The sequence below is a fragment of the Physella acuta genome, unplaced genomic scaffold (genome assembly GCF_028476545.2).
Source record: "Physella acuta isolate Inbredline_101_S28 unplaced genomic scaffold, ASM2847654v3 ptg000566l, whole genome shotgun sequence".
NCBI lineage: Eukaryota > Metazoa > Mollusca > Gastropoda > Physidae > Physella > Physella acuta.
In genome coordinates this window covers 548,143-568,903 of record NW_026732085.1, presented here as the reverse complement: position 1 = coordinate 568,903, position 20,761 = coordinate 548,143, and the positions used below count along the sequence as shown (strand labels likewise).

Genomic DNA, 20,761 nt, shown 5'->3' with positions numbered 1-20,761 from the left:
ACATGTGGGGTTTTTTTTATTATTAATCATCATTAAGACACGTGGGGCAGATAAAGCAGAGTTCATCTGTTTCGGCATGTGAGGGATAGTGTGGTCAGCCATCTTTGTTTTCCTAGTGTGAGTCAGGTACCCATCAGAGCTGTGTGGACTCAGGAACGTCCTAATGATTTGAGCCCGGGATCGGAACCTGCGACTTTCGGGTTATCAGTCGCAAGCTCTACCAATCAACCAGTGTTTCTTCCAGACTTTTTATCCGGGGGGGGGGGGGGGGGGGGGGGGCTAAAATTTACGGGGGCGACGGACACGGCTAAAAGTATATATTGTCTATGTAAATTCAAGTGACATGGGTGGTAGTTGATCAATCAAGGGGGTAGTTGATCAAGGGGGTGGTTGACATGTGGGGGTCGTTGATCAAGAGGGAGGGGGAGTAATTGAGGGTGATGGTAATTTAATCTCCTGTGTCATGTGAGCCTAAATAGTACAGTTATATTTATATTAAAAGTCCGATATTCGAAACCAATTTTTCAATTTTCCCATACTCATTTAAAGATTTACAACATTATTTATGTACAAACAATTAGGCCGACATCATTATATAAGCACACTGAATAAATAAAAGCGGAGAAATCTAGTTATTGAATAGACAAAAATCTGGCCAGACGTGGTTAGCTAATTCCGTCACAACGCCAACTTCCATTAGCTTCATAATTGAATATCTGAACAGTTGATTTTTTTAAAACACAAACCTCATTAAAAAGTCGATGAATGCTTTTTGAAATCTCTCTCGTTCTAAGACAGAGTTTGATTCATGGTCGACTTTTTAAAATTTATTTGAGTTTTGTTTTTTAGTTTATTTATTGCAAGATATTGGGTTGAGTAAAAACAATGGGTGTTTGCTATTGTGTTTAAAACTGTTTTTTAACATGTGAATTGCTGGGGGTAGAAGACTAGGGGTAGGGGGTAGTGGTTAATACTGTAATGCATATTTATAATGGCTTTATTCGACTCAAAAGGGTATGTGTGTATGGGAGTGGGGGGGGGGCGTGACAACAACATAAATGGTTGTAAGACAGAAAAGTTTTTCCCGATTAGAGTTAAATTCACCATTGGTGAGGGTGTGGTGGAGGTGACACCCTAAAGGTGACTCGACTGATGACACCCCACCTGGTAGAAACACCTGATGTGAACGACGTGCAGTGATGTAGCCACTTGTGTGATGACGTCACCGAAACATAGCCTCAAAGGAAGCGTTACTTTACCACATACATTGTGCAGTAAACCAGCGTTACTTTACCACATACATTGTGCAGTAAACCAGCGTTACTTTACCACATACATGCAGTAAACCTTACTTTACCACATACATTGTGCAGTAAACCTTACTTTACCACATACATTGTGCAGTAAACCAGCGTTACTTTACCACATACATTGTGCAGTAAACCTTACTTTACCACATACATTGTGCAGTAAACCAGCGTTACTTTACCACATACATTGTGCAGTAAACCTTACTTTACCACATACATTGTGCAGTAAACCTTACTTTACCACATACATTGTGCAGTAAACCTTACTTTACCACATACATGGTGCAGTAAACCAGCATTACTTTATCACATACATTGTGCAGTAAACCTTACTTTACCACATACATGGTGCAGTAAACCTTACTTTACCACATACATTGTGCAGTAAACCGTCGTTACTTTATCACATACATTGTGCAGTAAACCAGCGTTACTTTACCACATACATTGTGCAGTAAACCAACCTTACTTGACCACATACATTGTGCAGTAACCCTTACTTTACCACATACATTGTGCAGTAAACCAGCGTTACTTTATCACATACATTGTGCAGTAAACCAGCGTTACTTTACCACATACATTGTGCAGTAAACCTTACTTTACCACATACATTGTGCAGTAAACCTTACTTTACCACATACATTGTGCAGTAAACCTTACTTTACCACATACATTGTGCAGTAAACCTTACTTTACCACATACATTGTGCAGTAAACCTTACTTTACCACATACATTGTGCAGTAAACCAGCGTTACTTACTTTACCACAAACATTGTGCAGTAAACCTTACTTTACCACATACATTGTGCAGTAAACCTTACTTTACCACATACATTGTGCAGTAAACCTTACTTTACCACATACATTGTGCAGTAAACCATCGTTACTTTACCATATACATTGTGCAGTAACCCTTACTTTACCACATACATTGTGCAGTAAACCTTACTTTACCACATATATTGTGCAGTAACCCTTACTTTACCACAAACTTGTGCAGTAAACCAGCGTTACTGTACAGTGTACAACTTTTCTGCACTCGTCATCTCCTCGTCCCCTGGGCCTAATGTAGGAGTTAGCACTTCCTTAACACCCGTCTTACGCAATCGATCTGGAAATAGCTCACAGACTGTTATTTGACCCCAGGAGTTGTGTCCAGGGAAAGTTGGGGGGGGGGGGGGGGGGTGGCTAGAAGCAGCTGATATTATTGACAACGGAAATGCCCGATTTAATAGAAATGTGGAGAAGGGTCTGTTTAAAAAATATTATTATAGACAATTTGGTTAACCAGTGCCGGATTTAGATTTGATAAGGCATATAGTCCAAAGCTATTTGAGATATGGGGGGCTTTTTAATTAATATATAATACGTCACTGCCTAATACTTGCGTTTTTCTTGTTATCCGGGTTTCATTCTTAGCGCGTGGTGGATGGGATGAGGGTGGGTGGGTAGGGTAGGGTAGGGTAGGGTAGAATATAAATTAGTTGAGTAGAGCAGAGTAGTTTAGCATCCCCAATTGGCTTACGATTGAGACAAAATAATAAAAGCTAAATAAATGGATTATTTTAATAATTTAAATTACTATGGTTAGCCAAGATATTAAATGAATATTTAATATTATAAAAATTTGTAAAATATAATTGCCGATTAATGCTAAATTAAAATGTATGCTCAGTGTAATATAAATTGCACCAAATGTTTGTTATACTTGGCCTAATTTACAATATTCTAACCAGCTGCTAATATTCAAACTGGCAATACATAATTTTCTTTTCGTCCGCTGTTTTATCATAGATTCCATATCCTGGTTACATTTTTGCTTTCAATACTTCACTTCCGTCGATTTTTTTTTAGTCAGGACGGCCGATTTAAAAATAAATAAGGTGGAGGCAACATAATGTTTTTGTTTATTATATTATCCTTTAAATTTTATACACGGCATACTATAAGGTGTAGATCTAGATCTAGTCTATAGACTACCTATCTCGTTCTAGATAATAAGTTTTGCGCATTAATCATCCTACAAACACATGACAGTGTCAGTGAGTGTCACCAGTCACCGACACCGGCCTGCAAGTTAATGTTTTTTTTTTTTTTTATTGTAGATCTAGGTTAGATCTAGATCTAAAATCTAAATGTTACGATGTTAATAAAAAAAATAGTCTAACATCGTTATTTGTAATTGTTTAATTTGATCTCATCAGATCCTCTGAGTCTGCTGATCACACCTCCATCTGTCAATTGACTCAATCATCATGTCAGATAATTCATGTGATTGATGTCAATAAAAAATGAGGTAAAACTCCATTAGCGTATTTTATTCCCCGCTTCTTGTTTACCTCCAGTTGAGCATATTTTATTATAATAACCGAAACACACCTAAACATTAGGAAAACACGATTTATAATTTATATTATTTATTTGTAGGCCCTATATATTGTATTTTTGGGTAATCTATCGTTTTGGGTACGTAAAATCGCCCGCGGCTATGTACGACCGTGTAAGGATTTTTTTCTACCACTGATTATCACACGATATTTAATTGGAAAAGTTCTAATGCTTTTTTACGTTTTTTTTACATTTTCTAATTAAAAATCACATTCATATAAAAATAAGTAGATCTAGTGTTTTCCTAACGTTTTTGTGTGTTTCGGTTGTGTTTATAATAAAATACGCTCAACTGGAGGTGAACGTGAAGCGGGGAATAAAATACGCTAAAATGGAGTTTTACCCAAAAATGATATCAAATTAATAATTTAATATTGATTGAACAAATTAATAAAAATAGGCCTAAGGCTAATAAAATAATATAGGCAATAGGCCTAAATTTTAGGCTAATTAAGCCTACTTTGCTCTTATTAAATTAAATCATTCTCTTTGTTTTGCGACTTTCTCTTGCTAGTAGGCCTATTTTGTTTTTATTTAGGCCGAATTAATTAGGGCCTAAATATTTCTATGAAATATTAAAATTTAAGCTGAAGTCATGCAATACAAAATTAAATAGGCCTAATAAACGAAATAGGCCTAATTCATTGAATTTTTATGGCATATTTAAAAACAATTTTTTAAATTAATATTCCTCTACATGCAGTTTGACTACCTTAGCTTTATCTGCTACAACCACATATTTGTAGATACTACATATAGTACTAGAGAGACATGTCATGTGGTGAAGCAGAATTTAGGCATGGCCTTTTTTAAAATCAAATACAGCAAATAAAGCCATTGCAAAAAATGAGACAAGATGCACTTACATTGCTTAAAATTTGTCATCACAAATACAATATATGTAATATACTGTTTATTATGACAAAGTAAAAATTTTTTGTACATAAATAATGTATCCTTAGGGTGGTTAAATATGACAGGAACAGGGCATTACCCCCCCCCCCCCCCCCCCGTCAATCACTCCCCTGACATCTCCCCCATCATTGCCCCTGGAGTAATTACCCCCTGTCAATTACACCCCCCCAGTAGGACATTCTCTCCTCCCCCCCCCCGTCATGGCTTAAGGTTTAGCTAAGATCAGGGATAGGCTTAACTCTATGTCTAGAGTTGGTTTTGGGTTTATTTTAGGGTGAGGTGAATTCTTAGGTTTTTTTGTCTTTACCTTAAGATTAAGGTAATGTATTGGTATAGAGTTGGAGTTAGAATCAGGATTCAATCTTGGGGGAGGGGGGTTAATGTCCTGTAGCCAAATAAGGGACATCAATTACTACATTGGAGGGGGGGGGGGCAGCTTGGGTTGGACTTAAAATTTGTAAGGGTAAATCAGGGATACCTAGGTCTGAATAGTCTGCCCTTACTAATCAGACCACATGGACAATGTCTATTCCTAAATTGTCTTAACTATCAGAACAAACAGAATGCATAAAATTCTGGGTTTGGATAGTGAGCCTTGGTTAACTGCCCTGATTCAGTTTGCTGGAGCTATACAGCATCAGGTCATTTGAAAAATAAATTTATACACATCTGACCAATGAAATTTAACTTGCGCTTGAATGTTTTTAATGACTTCTTTTGTTTATATTATTTTTAAAAACATTATTTATTATATAATGTTATTAATTAAATTTAAAATTTAAAGCATTTTCAATGTGAAATATGCATGATAAAATAATTATAGAAACTAATATTTTGCTTCGTACAAAAATATAGGTCCCTATGTCAAGAAATAATTATTTTTTGTGCTATGAACTATAGACATGCTAATTTGCAAACTTTATGATTTATTGCATTTTAAAGAATTTGTTTTTAACTTAAAATTAAATTTAAACCTTTTCGTTTTTGTAGGACAAATGCAATTAAAAATCAATACTTAATTGCACATTTTTCTGAAATTCCTTATGAGTTATACGATTTAACATCAGATTGGCTTTTTTCTATTAGAGTAAAAGTTAGAGACAAAAAAAAATTAAATTGCATTGTCATTTTTTTTGCTTTTTTTCTTTTTAAAAAATAGACATTTTTTATTGTTGCCATTTAAATAATTCATTTTTCTTTAATTCTGTTAGAATTCGAGAACCTTGAGATGACTGATAAAAAGTTGATGTGTGTTGAAATACAGCAGTAACAGTGAAATTTCTGCCATAAAATGGCACAAGCACAGCTAAAATATCGTATAGAAATACAAAAAGCTCAGGGCATTGACTCCGTGAAAGATGAAGTCACAGTTGTTTTGGATCTCGATGGACAAGAGAAACCCCACAAAGTTGCCAAGTCGTTTATGAAACTTGCCCAAAGTGGCACGCAAGATCCGGCATCAGTCGTAAAGGTACGTGGTAAACGTGTTCCCCGGCGCGGCAAACGTGAATCTAAAGGTGAGGAAACTGCAACACCGAGTAGAAAACGTTCTGCCCCTAGTGTAAAATGTGAAGTCAAACAGGAAGTTCCCCCTTCTAAAAGACAGTGTGCCAGGAGAGGCAGACCCGCTCGGGGGTCTACTCTTAAAAATAAAAAGTCCGTTAAGGAGAAAAAGAAGGGCGGCAAAAAGGCAAAGGATAATTCTTTTACTGTGGAGGATGAACCTCGCGACAAAGATGGGATGGTTTCTGAATCATGCCAGACTGATCGTGAGCTTGCCCAAAAGCGTGCCCTGGCCTACGCTGTGTCCCAGAACCTGGTTTACGCAGTCAACCAGGAGGAGGCTGACAAAATTCTAGGCATGTCTGTGCTGTCTGTGGACATTGAGCCGGTCAAGCTGGAGGATGTTGAGATCTTCCAGTCTTCAAGACCCAGATTCTATACAGAGGAGCCCCCGGGGAAACCTTTAGTGCTGGATGCGACGGATCTTGAAAGGGTCAGTGTCATGGATAACTCAACTAATGAGATGAAGACCAGGTTCTTGGTCCACAATTTGGCTGAGTTGGAGCGTGCCAAGATTGAACAAGATACATCAAGTGAACTTAAACGTAAAGAGCGACCGCCGACAATTGGCGCAAGTGTGACAACTGTTGCTCAGGGCAAGACATCAGACAAGCCTGAACAAAACCTAGTTGTAGTTCTTGACAATCAGGCACTTTGTAAGACTGAACCACCTTGGTTGGATGAAGCAGGAGCAGAACAGCCTTCTGTCCCACAAGAGGTTGCGGAACAGCCTTCTGTCCCACACGAGACGGCAGAGCAGCCTGAGACCCCACAAGAGGCTGCGGATGTCACCGAGGAGAAAAAATGCACCCAGTGCGAGTTCACTTGCCACGGCGACCTTGAACTTGGCAGGCACTTAAAGAATGTCCACAAAGAAAAAGCGCCCTTCAAGTGCTCTGTGTGCAATTCGGCTTTTCAAGTTGAAACGAGTTTACAGGTGCACGCGCTGTGCCACGCAGAGATCAAACCCCCACCTGTCAAATGGAGGAAGAAAAAAAAGAAGATGCTGCCCTGTCCGGTGTGTTCTCTGTCATTCACAACCATCAAGAAGGTGACGGCTCATGTTGTCAACGCCCACGACCTCCCTGTCTTTCACTGCAGTAGCTGCAGGTTTGTGTGCCTGAACATGGACGAGCTACAGGCTCACAACAGCACAATACAGCACATGAAAGCCTCCAGTAAAGTGGCCATATGCCCCGTGTGCCAGGTGGTCACTCTCAAGCTGACCTCACACCTGATAAAACAACACCCGGAGTACCGTCCGTACGTCTGTGATGAGTGTGGCTTCCAGAGTAAATCCTCTTCTGGGTTAAAGTATCATAAAGAGACTCATATAGAAGGCAAAAGGTTTAAGTGCCCGCAGTGCGGTCATGCATGCAAGTCAAAGATAGTTCTAAAACGACATATTAGGAATCATAACCCTGAAAGGAAGTTTAAGTGTACTCAGTGTTCCTTCAGCACCAATGAAAGCTACGAGTTTAAGCGCCATGTGGAACGGGTGCATATAAAGAGGTCGTTCTACAGCTGCAAGTTTTGTGACTTGTCTTTTGTACAAATGTGCGACCTGAAACTGCATTCCATGTCGGAGCACCGCACCAGCGACGGTTACTTTTGCACCTACTGTGATTTCTCATGTCAAAGAAGGGCGGAGTTAAAAACTCACATTCAGTCTCACACAGGCAGCCACAGGTATTTGTGTGAGTATTGTGATTTCACGACTCCCTTTAGGGCCCACCTTGACCGGCATAGAAACAGGCACACTGATGACCGGCCTTTCAAATGTACAGTCTGTTCTTTCCAGTGTAGGGAGAGCATGAATTTAAAAAAACACATGGTGGTCCACAGTGATGAGAAACCCTTTTCTTGCTCGTTGTGCCCGTACACATGCAAGTTAAAGGGCATGTTGGACAGTCATGTACGTATCGTACACTCCAGCATCAAGCCGTATGCTTGCAATGTGTGTCCTTATCGCGCCAAAACTTCTGGCAACTTAAAGAAACATATGTGGATACATTCCGAGTACAAGCCTCACAAATGTCCATTTTGTGGATACACAGCGAGAGAGAAGAACAAACTGGGTCGTCATGTCCAGACAAAACATAAAGAGCAGGCGGAGAAGCAGCAGCAAGTGAAGCAGTCTGGTGAGCCGCCTGTCTAACACAGCACATTATGTGGACCTAAACTATAAGGATACTTCTCAGGATTAACCAGGTTATTTGTGTTGTACTAAACTAGTTAAAACATTGAACTCTGTTTACATGATTCAAAAAACTAACCCCTCTGTCTTAAGATTTGAATATTGGGCGTTGATTATGTAGAAAAATTAACCTATCAGCACTTACGCCTGGGATGGCGTGGCCTAGCGGTGGAGCGCTAGACTGCTAACCTGATAGTTAAAGTGGAACATCCCTGAGTCATCCCAACTCTGATGGGTACCTAACTCACGTTAGGAAAAGTACAGGCGGCTGGGCACATTATCCCTTTATATGCCGAGGTCAAGAAACATGAACTCCACTTCATCTGACCAATGGATTGTTAGGTCTAAAGAGGAATCTTTACTTTACTTACTTATACCTGGGGAGACTTCCAAATTTGACACTTGTATATTTATTGATAATCAACTATTTGTTATATTGAGTTCTGAGTTAATGTAAAAGAAATAGTCCCTGCCACACAGTAGCAATTCAACAGTAATTTTCTGATTTTTTCTTCATGACGTAATTATGGATATCAAATTGAAAAATGTCTAATTATAATTTCTCTTCCTTTTATGAAGTATAATTATATAGCTACATGTTATAAATGTTGATTACTTTGTATAAAAGTTTTGATACATTGTTGCTGGTCAATGTAATAGCAGTGTAACAAAAACAATTGAAACATTTTTTTACCAACACAAATGTTTGTCTAAATACATTTCTTTGGACTAATTACACCTACCTTGTCCCTCAGGTTTTGAAAAAAATTCCTTGAAGAAATATTTTGTTTTATTTTATGTGAACTGACCAGATTTATGAAACATGCTACTGTAACTATTAAAATTGCTGTATCAGTAAATAAATTTAACAGAGCGCTATTTTTTTATTCATTGCTTCAAATGTAAAGATAGGTATACTGACTTTTTAATGTGCTGTTTGTAATGCAAACTTTGTAGTTGTATTGTACTGCAAGAGCCTCGTGAATGCTGAAAGATGTTGGGCCGTGTTTGTTATGGATTTGTGTTCAATTTTTAGTGGATTTATGTCAATTTCATTAACTTTATTTATAATGTTGATCTTTACACCAACTGATGTAGTTAAATCTTTATTTTTGAGCTTTATTTTAGTTATGTTTTTTGTCTTGAGACTTACATTTTGATTTACCACTACTGAAGAGTCAGTGGATTCAGTCATAAATTTGATTTCGACAGTTTAAATTTTGCCTTTTATTTAACCCAATCACCCAAAATTCCATACACATTGCAAACACTATCAAACAAAATATTTATTCCTAGAAAAATGCTCTGTACATAAACATTTCAAACTCCCAACTGGCATATCAAACTGGCCAGGTGTTTTACAAGTTCCTGAACTCGACCCAGTCGATCTGCATGGCAGCCTGATCTCCCTGCCAAGTTGGCTGCCAGTCGTGGCGACCGTTCCAGAAGTCTTGTGCGGCCTGTGGCGAGTTGTTGGCCCATGGTTTCCTGACGCCCCAGTTGGCGTTATCAGGGAAGAAGCCGTTGGTGCCACCGACAGCGACGTTGAAGATCATGTAGAACTGGGGATTGATAAATGTTAGAGAGGATTGAAATCGGAATCATGGCACCATTTAGAGGGTGACACCAAATTGAAAAATTACTGCCAAAATAATAAAATACTATATGGGTGACACCAAATAAAAAAATTCGAAAGGTTTACTGTCATAAAGTTATATTCAGATAAAATAATAAATACTAAGGGGAGAGGGGTGACACCAAACCGAAGATGCAAAGCTGTTACAAAGCTTAGTTACCGCACCGTTTGACACGCTACTGAATAAAATTATCGTGTTGGCGATGACTGTTTTGCATAATAAACAGCTGTTGATATTTACCTCAACTATTTGAGTCAGTTGTAAAAAAGAAAATTTCTTCAGCGATTACCTCTTTACAGTAAACAAATAAACAAAAAAAAAACCCCAACTACATCATGACGGTCTGGTACGGTTAAGCCAACAGTTCCCTATAACCAGCTGCCAATTTGGGGAGTGTCCCAACACTTACGTCCTTGTCGAATGGAGCCATCTTCTCCCCGCTGGCCCAGATGTTGGGGCCACTGAAGCCTCCCTTCTGCCAGAAGTTGGCCCCTGGGGTCACCTCCATGATTTTCTGGTTGTCCACAAAGGTGCTAGACATAGTAAAAAACACGGAACAATTGTTAACAAAACAATCTCAGTATATTCAGATCTAGACGAAGCTACTCACTGCTTAGTAAAAATCTCTTCCTTACAGACAGTTACACCCCTCCCATGGACTCATATATATATATATATATATATATATATATATATATATATATATATATATATGATTTTATACATATGGAAAAATATTTGAATCCCTCCCATGACCAATTCCTGGCTACGCCACTGGTTACACCGCGTTTGTAACATGTATACTATACAAGTCCAGAAAAAAAACCTTCGCAACAAGTATACATGTTCCGTGGGGGAAAATATTTTCATATAATATAACAATTTTTTTTTCTAAACATGTATATTTTAAAGGCTGACAATGCATATAACTTACTTAGTTACAACCATTGAGGAAGGGCAGCCACTAGGCCTAACCTTTAACTTACACCTGAGCTACTAACTACTAGTGTTGTGATTGAATGTGGTGGTGGGGCTGATGATACTCACATGAGGTGGTCAGGTGTCCACTCAAGCTTCCAGGTGTGGAAGTTGTCGTGCCATGATCCGGTGTGTCTGTTCGATGGAGGAAAGGTTGTTGTTACATCGAATAAAAGAGTAGCAATTTATAATCGGTGTTTCTTTCAGACATTTTTATCCGTGAAGGGGGAAATGGAGGGGAGAACACTGGTAAAAGTATATATTTTCAACATAGTTCTACTTCGTTCGAAGGGGGGGGGGGGGGCACCGGTAAAAGTATATATTTTCTATATAGTTTGTTTCGTTCGGGGGGGGGGGGGGAGAAGGTAAACGAAGAGATGCTTGGTAGAAGCTCTGGTTATAGCCACTACGTTATATAATACTCGTACGGCGGCTGACAAATAATTAACCCCACTTTAATGCATCGCCCATAGATCCAATTGACGTCACGAAATTTGAGCCAATTTAACACTTTTGTCACTGAAGTTCACCCTGTCTATCTCCTTCCCCATCTAACTTCTTCCTTATTTTCTAAAATAACGTCAGGCAAAGTCACACACACACACAAACACTTTTTTTTCTAACTTGGACAAAAAGTGTTTTCATGGTTTTGTAAATACGACATAGTATAAAAAGGCTCAATGTTTTTAGTATGCTTAAAAACAACACCAGCGCAAAATGCCAATGCTTAGAAATAAATGGCTACTGTTTGGGTTATTGATCCCAGAAATAAACATGGGGGTCGTCCATAAATGACGTCACACTCGTAAGGGGGGGGGGGGGGAGAGGGGTCCGTAATTTTGTGACGGTGTGTGATGAGAGAGGGGATCAGATGGTGGGACGACAAACTTTAGCATTATAAAAGAGCAATGTTACAAAACGAATTTTGACCGTTATTTCGCGTTTTAGAAAACTGTTTTAATAAATTGTAATAGGAATTGATTAAAATACTGTTGAGAAAGTTGGGAAAATATCGATGTTTTAAGAAAAATTCAACTGCAATTTTGAGGGGGGTTGTAGGCTGAGGTATGACGTCATTTAAGGGGGGGGGTCTGGCTTTTTGTGACGATGTGTGACGGGGGGGGGGGGGGGGAGTAAAAATCGTCCCAAAAAACGTGACGTCATTTATGGATGACCCGATGAGGGCAACTTGTCAACGTAAGACAACTTGAAAATGTACCTCTCCCCGTGGGTCAGGTCCCATTTGTTGTTGTCCCAGGCGGGTCCCCAATGTAAGGTGCTGCTGACTGTACCGACACCAATGTCGCCGTTGTTACCTACATAATTCAAACAATACATAGATTTACAATAGACTGCAGTACAGGCTAGGGGTCAATCAAGGACGTTCACTCTCCAAGAAAAAGGTGAAATTGAGTTTTTTAGTTAGCTACACTTGACACATAGAATAATAGTGTGGTCAGAACTAAGCCTTAATTCTGAATTTTCAAAGAGCGTCATTGCTTCAAGGGCTGAATTTATTACTTAAAAAAGCTCGGGGGACCTGGGACCTCGGTGGCCCGTGGACTTTGTCAACCTTAGTTACATTGCAGTTACGCCATCGACTCGAACACAAGTATAACAACTGCAGCTGAGGGCGTTTCCTGCTCGACCACAGTTAGGCTGTAGACATGTGCCTATAAGAGCTAAACACAAGTAATTTTCTCTTGGCTATGCCACCCCATCTGTAACACAATATCAGGATCTCTGATACAAGGATTATATAGGCCTACCCTTTCAAAGTTAATAATGAAACCAAACTATTTAGTTCAGCGAATAGGGCTAGTAAGTAGGTCACCAAACAGTTCTACGGCTCAATAAAACCTGCATGAGCCATAGAACTGGTTGGTGACCTACTTACCAGCCCTATTGCGTGCTCGGCTCTGTGCCAGGTAGTCTTCGCATCTACTGGCTAAATGAACCCGGGAAGCCAACAGTTGCTAACAGTTTAGGGTGTCAAGTACCGACCATTCTAAATATACAATAAATAGTAAACAATCGAACCTCTGGACTCCATGATATCGATCTCGCCAGACCTGGGCCAGCCGCCATAAGCGCTGTCTCTTGGCATCATCCAGATAGCTGAAACAGAGAACAGATCACCGCGTCTTCAGATGTGGCAGGGGGAGGGGAGGGTGGGGGTCATCTGGGAGAAGGACATTAGCCACTCTTATTTACCCCCCCCCCACGATCATTAACAGCCATCCGCGAATCACGCCCCGCAGTGTTTCTTTTAGACTTTTTTTCTTTGGGAGGGGAGGCACTTGAAAGTTTCGGGGCGGCGGACTAAACTAACGCTCGCCATGATCCCCGAAATCGACATTATATTTCGCCCAAAAAACCCGTTGGACACCCCCCCCCCCCTCAGTCGATTACTAATTGACCCAAAACCTAATACAGTTAGGGATACGGAACCGAGTTAAGGTAATGGCTAGGGTTATGTTAGTAAATATTCTGGACTTTTCCAGTTTTACTGCATAGTATTTTATAGGAAGCCCAGGAAAAGCTTCATATTCGATTTGTTTTGCACTCTCTCGGCAATTCATACAATGCAGTATTTCTCACTTTGCTGGTATCATGTTTGATAGTTATTCTTAAGACTTAAGACAAGGGGGGGGCAGGATCATTTACCAGGTGTGGATATTATCTTAGACCTACACCGTTTCATGAACATATATATGTCTGAGCTGTCTACTGCTACTGTCTGCTTCTTTGGGGCATTTCATGAACATATGAATTTTAAGTCATAACTGCCGGCTCCTATGTGGGCCTATATGTCTAAGCTCTAAACTTCGGCTCCATGGGTTATTCAATGAACTGATCTAATTTCAGCTATAAACTTTGTTTTAGGAGAAATAATGTTGGATATGTTCTTCAAATCATCTGACAGTACAATTCTAACAGTACAGCAACTTTGGCTAAGTTCGTAAAAAATTTACCTGGCCAAATCCAGTCTCCCTTGGGGATTTTAGCTCTGACCTCAACAATGCCGTATCTGAGAGTGGGGATACTCGTGATCTTGCCAGACATGATGGGTGGCAGCATGCCATATTGGCCTTCTCTGACGCAGCCGTAGTTGCCACTGTTGGTACAGTAGCCCCAAATTTCTAAAGGAAAGAAACCGAAACAATTTTTTTAAATTGACATCATTGCATTTTATAAGTAAACTAGGCATGCTGCCCAGCTTCGCTTAGGCTTTCGAAAACATTGAGAATTTGAATGCTTAATTAATTCGCCCGAAGGTCGGTCTACGACCTCAAGAGTTATGAAGAGGTTCCTCCGTGGACATTTTTTTTCGATTTATAGCTCATATAAGGTACCGGTCAGTCGAGGTCAGTTTTGACCCCCACATCGTAGACTTTTCGGCCAACCGGCCCCCGTGTTCTGTCGCACCAAGGCAAGATCATGCCAAATTTGAAGCGCCTGCGGCGCCGGGAAGTGCCCTATCGGACACCCGACAATCTAGATCTAGATCTAGATTCCTAAAAGAATTTTTTTTTTAAGTTTAGCCCGAGCCTAATACAAAAGAATACATTAACCAAGTTGACTTGCTGTGTCTCGAACCCGCACCACCTGCGTGGTTTAATGTACACTAACATCTCCGCTATTTAGGCACCTTATAAAATACGGAGAATGAAACACGTATTTTAAAATCTTAACTTACGCGAATATGCCTATTCTTTCAAATTAATTTTTTATCCCAAATTAGCCAGTTCCAAACAAAGATTTTGTATAAAATAAATAAGTCTTGAAATAGTTTAGTCCTAATATAGAAATTTATTTTTGGAATTGATTTTAGAGAAGTTAGAGTCTAAATCTAGATCTTAGCGTCTACGTCTAGATCTAGTTATTGCGTAGATTTAGATTTAGATTTAGTCTAGATCTAGAATCTCTAGATCTAGAATCCAAATACATAAAATAAATTTTATGAGTTTAGGCCGGAAAAATTGTATTGTATACATTTCATAGTGTACGTAGATCTAAATCAAATTTGAATGAAATAGTTCATTTCTTTTCATTCTTAACACGGCAGATGACGTCATTAGTTAATGTATAAGCAATAGTGACGTCACAGTTTTATGCGTTCTTTTTCACATATATTAATGCTTTTCCGGTTGCATAAATAATACTGTTTCTCTACATTCGAATACGCCTTTAATTTTTATTTTTCTTCTTTAAGTAAAATTGTGGTTATACATTTAAAACATCTAACATATTATTTTCAACAAAAGTCCGTAAAAAGTTCTCCATATACCGCTGCCGATTCTGACGTGATGTCCGGCGAAAATTTTTTGCGGACAGAGAAAGAGAGAGAGAGAGAGAAGAGCGCACATGGCCTTTTATAAATTAGGATAACTTGCATAGAATTTAATTGAAATTTTTGCATGGTTTTGCATTCTAATAGGAAAATACTAATAAGGCAACATTCTTTAACATTCATTAATTTTTTCTGTCAATGTTCGTTAGAACTTTAAATGTCTAGAATTAATTTATTGCTAAACCAACACGCTATTCTTCAACAGCCATACGCTTTAAGTTAAAGGATGCAGGTTTATGGGTATAAATTACGTTCTAAGATCCCCGCTTGTCAGTGATTCATGTTTAATAAACAAAAACAAAGAAAGGGCAGTAATTATACGGTTTAACCCAGGGGTAGAAATTTGATTTATTGAAGAAAAGCCGCCTGGGGCGGACAGTCCCCCATACTCTACCACCCTACCTACGCCTCTGACAACTGATGATGATGATAATAATAATAATAATAATAAACTAGACATACGGGCAACATCCATTTTTCCAGTGTGCAAGAAGTTTTCATCCCATCTGGGATCATCAACGGTCAGAGTCTGGAATTAAAAAAACTTCTCAGTTATACGAGTTATAGATTATCGTAGTTTAAGATTATCTGGAGTAAACTGCTTAAGGTGAGGATTAGTGGCAGCAGCAGACTTAGTGTTATTTGGAATAATTAAAACGGTCGATAAGAGATTGGGGTTCTGAATTAGACACGGAATTTTGCCGCTTGGAAATCACGTCCAAATAAATCGAGCCGAAATGACCTATAAAAAGTTGCTAAAATATCGACTAAAATACAAATAAAACTACAAAATAATTTTTTTTCATTATATATATTAAAACAATGCTTTTTTTTAAAGTTAAAAACAAAATTTAAAAAATAACTACCAAAACAAAGAGCAAAAAAATTATTAATAAAACCACGAAAAATATCAGTCAAAAGAAAATCAACAAAAAGGCAAAAAAAAAAAAAAAAAAAAAAAAAAAAATAGCCAAAAAATTGTCGGTTAACTTACAGGCATCAAAAACACATGGTTAACTTAAGGGCACCAAAAATTTGACGGCTAACTTACTGGCATTAAAAACAAGTTTCCGTTTCTGACGAAGACGTTCTTGGCCTCTGGTGTGTACACTTGGAACTCCCAGTTCTGAAAGCAAGGATGACATTCTTAGTTTATTTGGCTGACGTAATGATGTATAAAATGTAGGCAAATGTGTGTGTCTCTGTTTAAGTTAAATCTTATAAGCTCGCGGAAATACCGCCACCTCCAGGCTTAACTGCAATTTTGTGGAAATTTAATGACGTCACCAAAACATAGTGACCTCACACAAAAAAACTCACCACTTTATGACCTCGCCATAATATCACTTCATTCCTCATCTCTCATCTCCTAATTCCTCCAACCATATTCAATAACCATGCCAAAATGTATTGCCCTTATCGAAGGCTCATCACTTATGACATCACCATTATCTTACAATCTCACCACATCACTAGTTTACCCACCACCTCACCACCATATTCTCATTACATCACCCCAAGCTACTAACCACTTCACCACCATAATATCACCACCTCGCTATAAAAAAACTCATCACCTCATTACAATATACTCATCTCCACACCATTGTATACTCAACACCTAACTACCATACGCTCACCACCACTACGCAGTATAACCACCTCACCACGAACACGCAGTATAACCACCTCACCACCACCACGCAGTATAACCACCACCTCACCACCACGCAATATAACCACCACCTCAACACCATCTACTCACCATGCCGCCAAACATGGACACCTCATACTTCCAGTTTCCGGTGTTCAAACTGTTGAAGTCGTCCCTGAAGATGACGGCACCCCTCATCTTTCTACCGGGCAAGACAGCCACGCCCCTGTTTCCATCTGCTCAACAAAACAAAAAAATCGTTTGACAAAGAAACAATAATTTAACTAAACTGAACACAGAGGCGTTTCTCTTGTCCGTCTTTGTTCGTAAAAATATGGAATACGTAGGACTCAAAATAATTTCGGACATTTCATTTTCACCTAAGAAAAAACTCCGACAAAAGGAGAAGAGGATAATATACTAGAGAGCAGACGCTTTCAAAATTTAATTAGATTGAAAATGATACATTATTGCGTTGTCATCGGAAATGAATTCGTCTTGAAAGTTAGAAAGAAATATCTGTGTAAAAATTAAGTCCAAATTTAAATTTTAATATGTGACCATGGACTGATAAACAGACGGACATTGTTGCCAAAAATAAATTATTTAAAAGTTTGTAAAAGTAGTAATTTTTTTTCTAACGAAACAAAACTCACTGAGAGCGAGATGGGAACGTTCACTGGTGTAGAGCACGCGACCCTCGGCGTTGTAGGCCACGGCGTATGATGTGATGCCGTCAGCGCCGTCGAGTCTGGCGTCACGGGTCTGGTACTGCCAGCCGTCACCTGGGGAAAGACAGAAACGGCGTCAGTATGACGCAAGACCTGAAACTGTTACTGACGTGGTGGTGACGTCATAAATAGAAGACTTACTCAGGCGGACTCCTCTGGCTTGGTGGTTGACGTTGTTGGTGATGTAATGGAAGGCAACACTGGCGATGTCGCGGCTGTTATCTGGGGAGAACAAATTCTTAATATATATATATATATATATATATATATATATATATATATATATATATATATATATATATATATATATATATATATATATATATATATCACAACCCTATCCTGACTACATTACCACCAAAATTTACTATTTATATTTATACCATAACACTACCCCGACTACATTACCACCAAAACTTACCATGCAAGGTAAGCGACAACAACGGCTCCTGGTACCTGATGGCCACTTGAATGGCCATGATGGCCGGAACCACCGCCAGCGCGAGCAGGACAAATTTGAACATTTTCTGTTGGGAAAAATTATGGGACAAATTTGAACATTTTCTGTTGGGAAAAATTATGGGACAAATTTGAACATTTTCTGTGGGGAAAAATTATAGGACAAATTTGAACATTTTCTGTGGGGAAAAATTATAGGACAAATTTGAACATTTTCTGTGGGGGAAAATTGTAGGACAAATTTGAACATTTTCTGTGGGGAAAAATTATGGGACAAAACTTGAACATTTTCTGTGGGGGAAAATAGGACAAATTTGAACATTTTCTGTGGGGAAACATAGGACAAATTTGAACATTTTCTGTGGGGAAACATAGGACAAATTTGAACATTTTATGTGGGGAAAAATTGTAGGACAAACTTGAACATTTTCTGTGGGGAAAAATTACAGTACAAACTTAAACATTTTATGTCGGAAAAAAATATAGAATAAATTTGAACATTTTTCTGAGGGAAAAATGATGGGAGAAACTTGAACATTTTATGTGGGGAAAAATTACAGTACAAATTGGAACGTTTTCTCGTGGAAAAAAATATAGGACAAACTTGAACATTATCTGAAAAAAAAAAGCTTTGAATTTTAAACCCAAATATTCAAATTTTATATCCCCAAAAATTATATATTGTTCAAAGTTATCCACAGTAAAATGTTAACGAGATCACAATTTTAATACTCCGACAACCTGGTTATTAAATGTAAGCCTATATGTAAATTTGTGTACTATGTAATCCTAACGTGTTGGACTAAATCCTTTTTTTTTTGTATTTAAATAGCCTAACTGAAAAAAAAAATCGTAGCCTATATTATTTTTTATGCACTCAAACTACAAACCTAGATTATTTTATTTCTTACAAATTAGTAGCAAAAACACTATTCAAGCATTATTCTGAGGTTAGTACTAAGAACAACTCTATTAGCTTCAATGTATGTAAAACGGTATTGTGCGCTCAGCTGCAAGGTGAATACACCTACTTGTACCTTATTTCCTTGTCATTCAATGTGGATTATTGGCATCGGTCATTATAAGCCTTTTTACTATTGTATCTCAATATTATCCTTACTCAGCCTGTACCTACACTAACGTAGCCTGATACAACCCTAAACAAATCTTATACTGGAACTGTAACACAGTGACATGAGCCTAACGCTAACCGATGCGACTTGCTACAATCAACAGACCTAAACTAAAAATAACTAATTGTGTTTGAATTTTAAAAAATCGTTTAAAACCAGTAAAATCAAACCCAATAAATATTACCATAAAAACTTTTAAATCAAAAACAGAAGTATTATCATAAAAAGATTTTTTTTAAAATAAAGGCATATAGATTACTTAAAAAAAAAAATCAAAAACATTACCAAAAAAAACATCTATGAAAATAAATGTATATAATTTAGTTTAAAAACAGAACTTAAACAAAAACATTACCATAGAAAACAACCTATAAAAATAAATGCATATAATTTAGTTTAAAAACAAAACCTTGAGTGAAAGGAACTCACGTGAATTGCTGTCTCCACAATGTACTTATCTTGTAGTAACCCACCTTTTATACCGATCACTTTGTGCTGATGTTAATGATAGTTTATAGACCAAAGTTTTACTGCTCTAATCTCCCAGCGTGGATTTTAATTAGATGTTAATTAGCTATACTTACCTAACCCTACACTAATTAAGAGGGTGTTCACTAAATCACTTTACTAAAGTAATCATTAAAAAAAGATAATTTAACTTTGTTTATACAGGAAGTGTTATTTAAATAGCGTCTTTAGACTGGGGTTTCTTGTTTGACATACACATATGACAGGCTTACAAGTGGTGCCATATTATGTTTTAATAAAACATGTTTTTAATGTAGAGATAATCTGTTCGAAAAAAAAACACCGCATATGATACATTATCTAGAAAAGATTTTTAAAATCTTGAGTGCGTAGAAGTACTGGTATGCTAAGAATTAAAATTACCCCCCCCCCCCCTTCTCCACAGAGTTTCGGGTAATTTTAATTCGAACGCCCCCCCCCCCCCTCCCTCTACCACCCGAACAAAATATAATATATATTGAAAATATATACTTTTACCAGTGTCCGCAACCCTTCCCCCCGGAAAATTAAGTCCACCCTTCCTCCCCGAAATGTTCAAGTGCCCCTCCCCACCCCAGGAGAAAAAGTCTAAAAGAAACAACACCCCCCCCCCCATGCATAAAACAATGCAAACATAACTGTAGATCTGGCTTGACCAGCGACGTTTCACTTTGGAAATAAAGAAAAATACTATCAGGATCACCAATACATTGTTGTTACCCAGAGAGAAAAAAAGTCTAAAAGACAATTGAAAACTTTTATAATAAACATCAGTTCAGAAAAGTAGTATAAATAAATAAATAAGTACATTTAAAATGGAATTCCTTAATTTAAAATAAAATCAGGCTTACAACCGTATGAATAAAATTGGACTTAATGGAGAAATTAAATATTTTCTTAAATCAATGTTATTCTGTGTTGTTTTTGTTT

General features: G+C 38.0%; 2 protein-coding genes across 3 annotated transcripts; one reads left to right on the top strand and one right to left on the bottom strand.

Annotated features, from left to right (window-relative positions):
• Nucleotides 1-3,129: 3,129 nt before the first annotated feature.
• Nucleotides 3,130-8,477, top strand: LOC131946642 (zinc finger protein 64-like). The gene is made up of 2 exons (XM_059307584.1): nt 3,130-3,198; nt 5,830-8,477. The coding sequence occupies exon 2, from the start codon at nt 5,910-5,912 to the stop codon at nt 8,337-8,339; it is 2,430 nt and encodes an 809-aa protein (XP_059163567.1). The 5' UTR covers nt 3,130-3,198; nt 5,830-5,909; the 3' UTR covers nt 8,340-8,477.
• Nucleotides 8,478-9,644: 1,167 nt separating this feature from the next.
• LOC131946623 (beta-1,3-glucan-binding protein-like) lies at nt 9,645-19,835 on the bottom strand. Of its 2 annotated transcripts, none has more exons than XM_059307546.1 (13): nt 19,754-19,835; nt 18,154-18,259; nt 17,874-17,954; nt 17,658-17,786; nt 17,113-17,237; nt 16,399-16,473; nt 15,810-15,876; nt 13,969-14,136; nt 13,034-13,111; nt 12,213-12,309; nt 11,063-11,128; nt 10,425-10,548; nt 9,645-9,940 (listed from the first exon to the last, which is right to left on the bottom strand). In XM_059307546.1, the coding sequence occupies exons 2-13, from the start codon at nt 18,254-18,256 to the stop codon at nt 9,737-9,739; spliced, it is 1,317 nt and encodes a 438-aa protein (XP_059163529.1). In that variant the 5' UTR covers nt 18,257-18,259; nt 19,754-19,835; the 3' UTR covers nt 9,645-9,736. The 2 variants fall into 2 exon arrangements, with proteins under 2 accessions (XP_059163529.1, XP_059163531.1); XM_059307548.1 differs by having other exon boundaries at nt 19,734-19,768.
• Nucleotides 19,836-20,761: the final 926 nt, after the last annotated feature.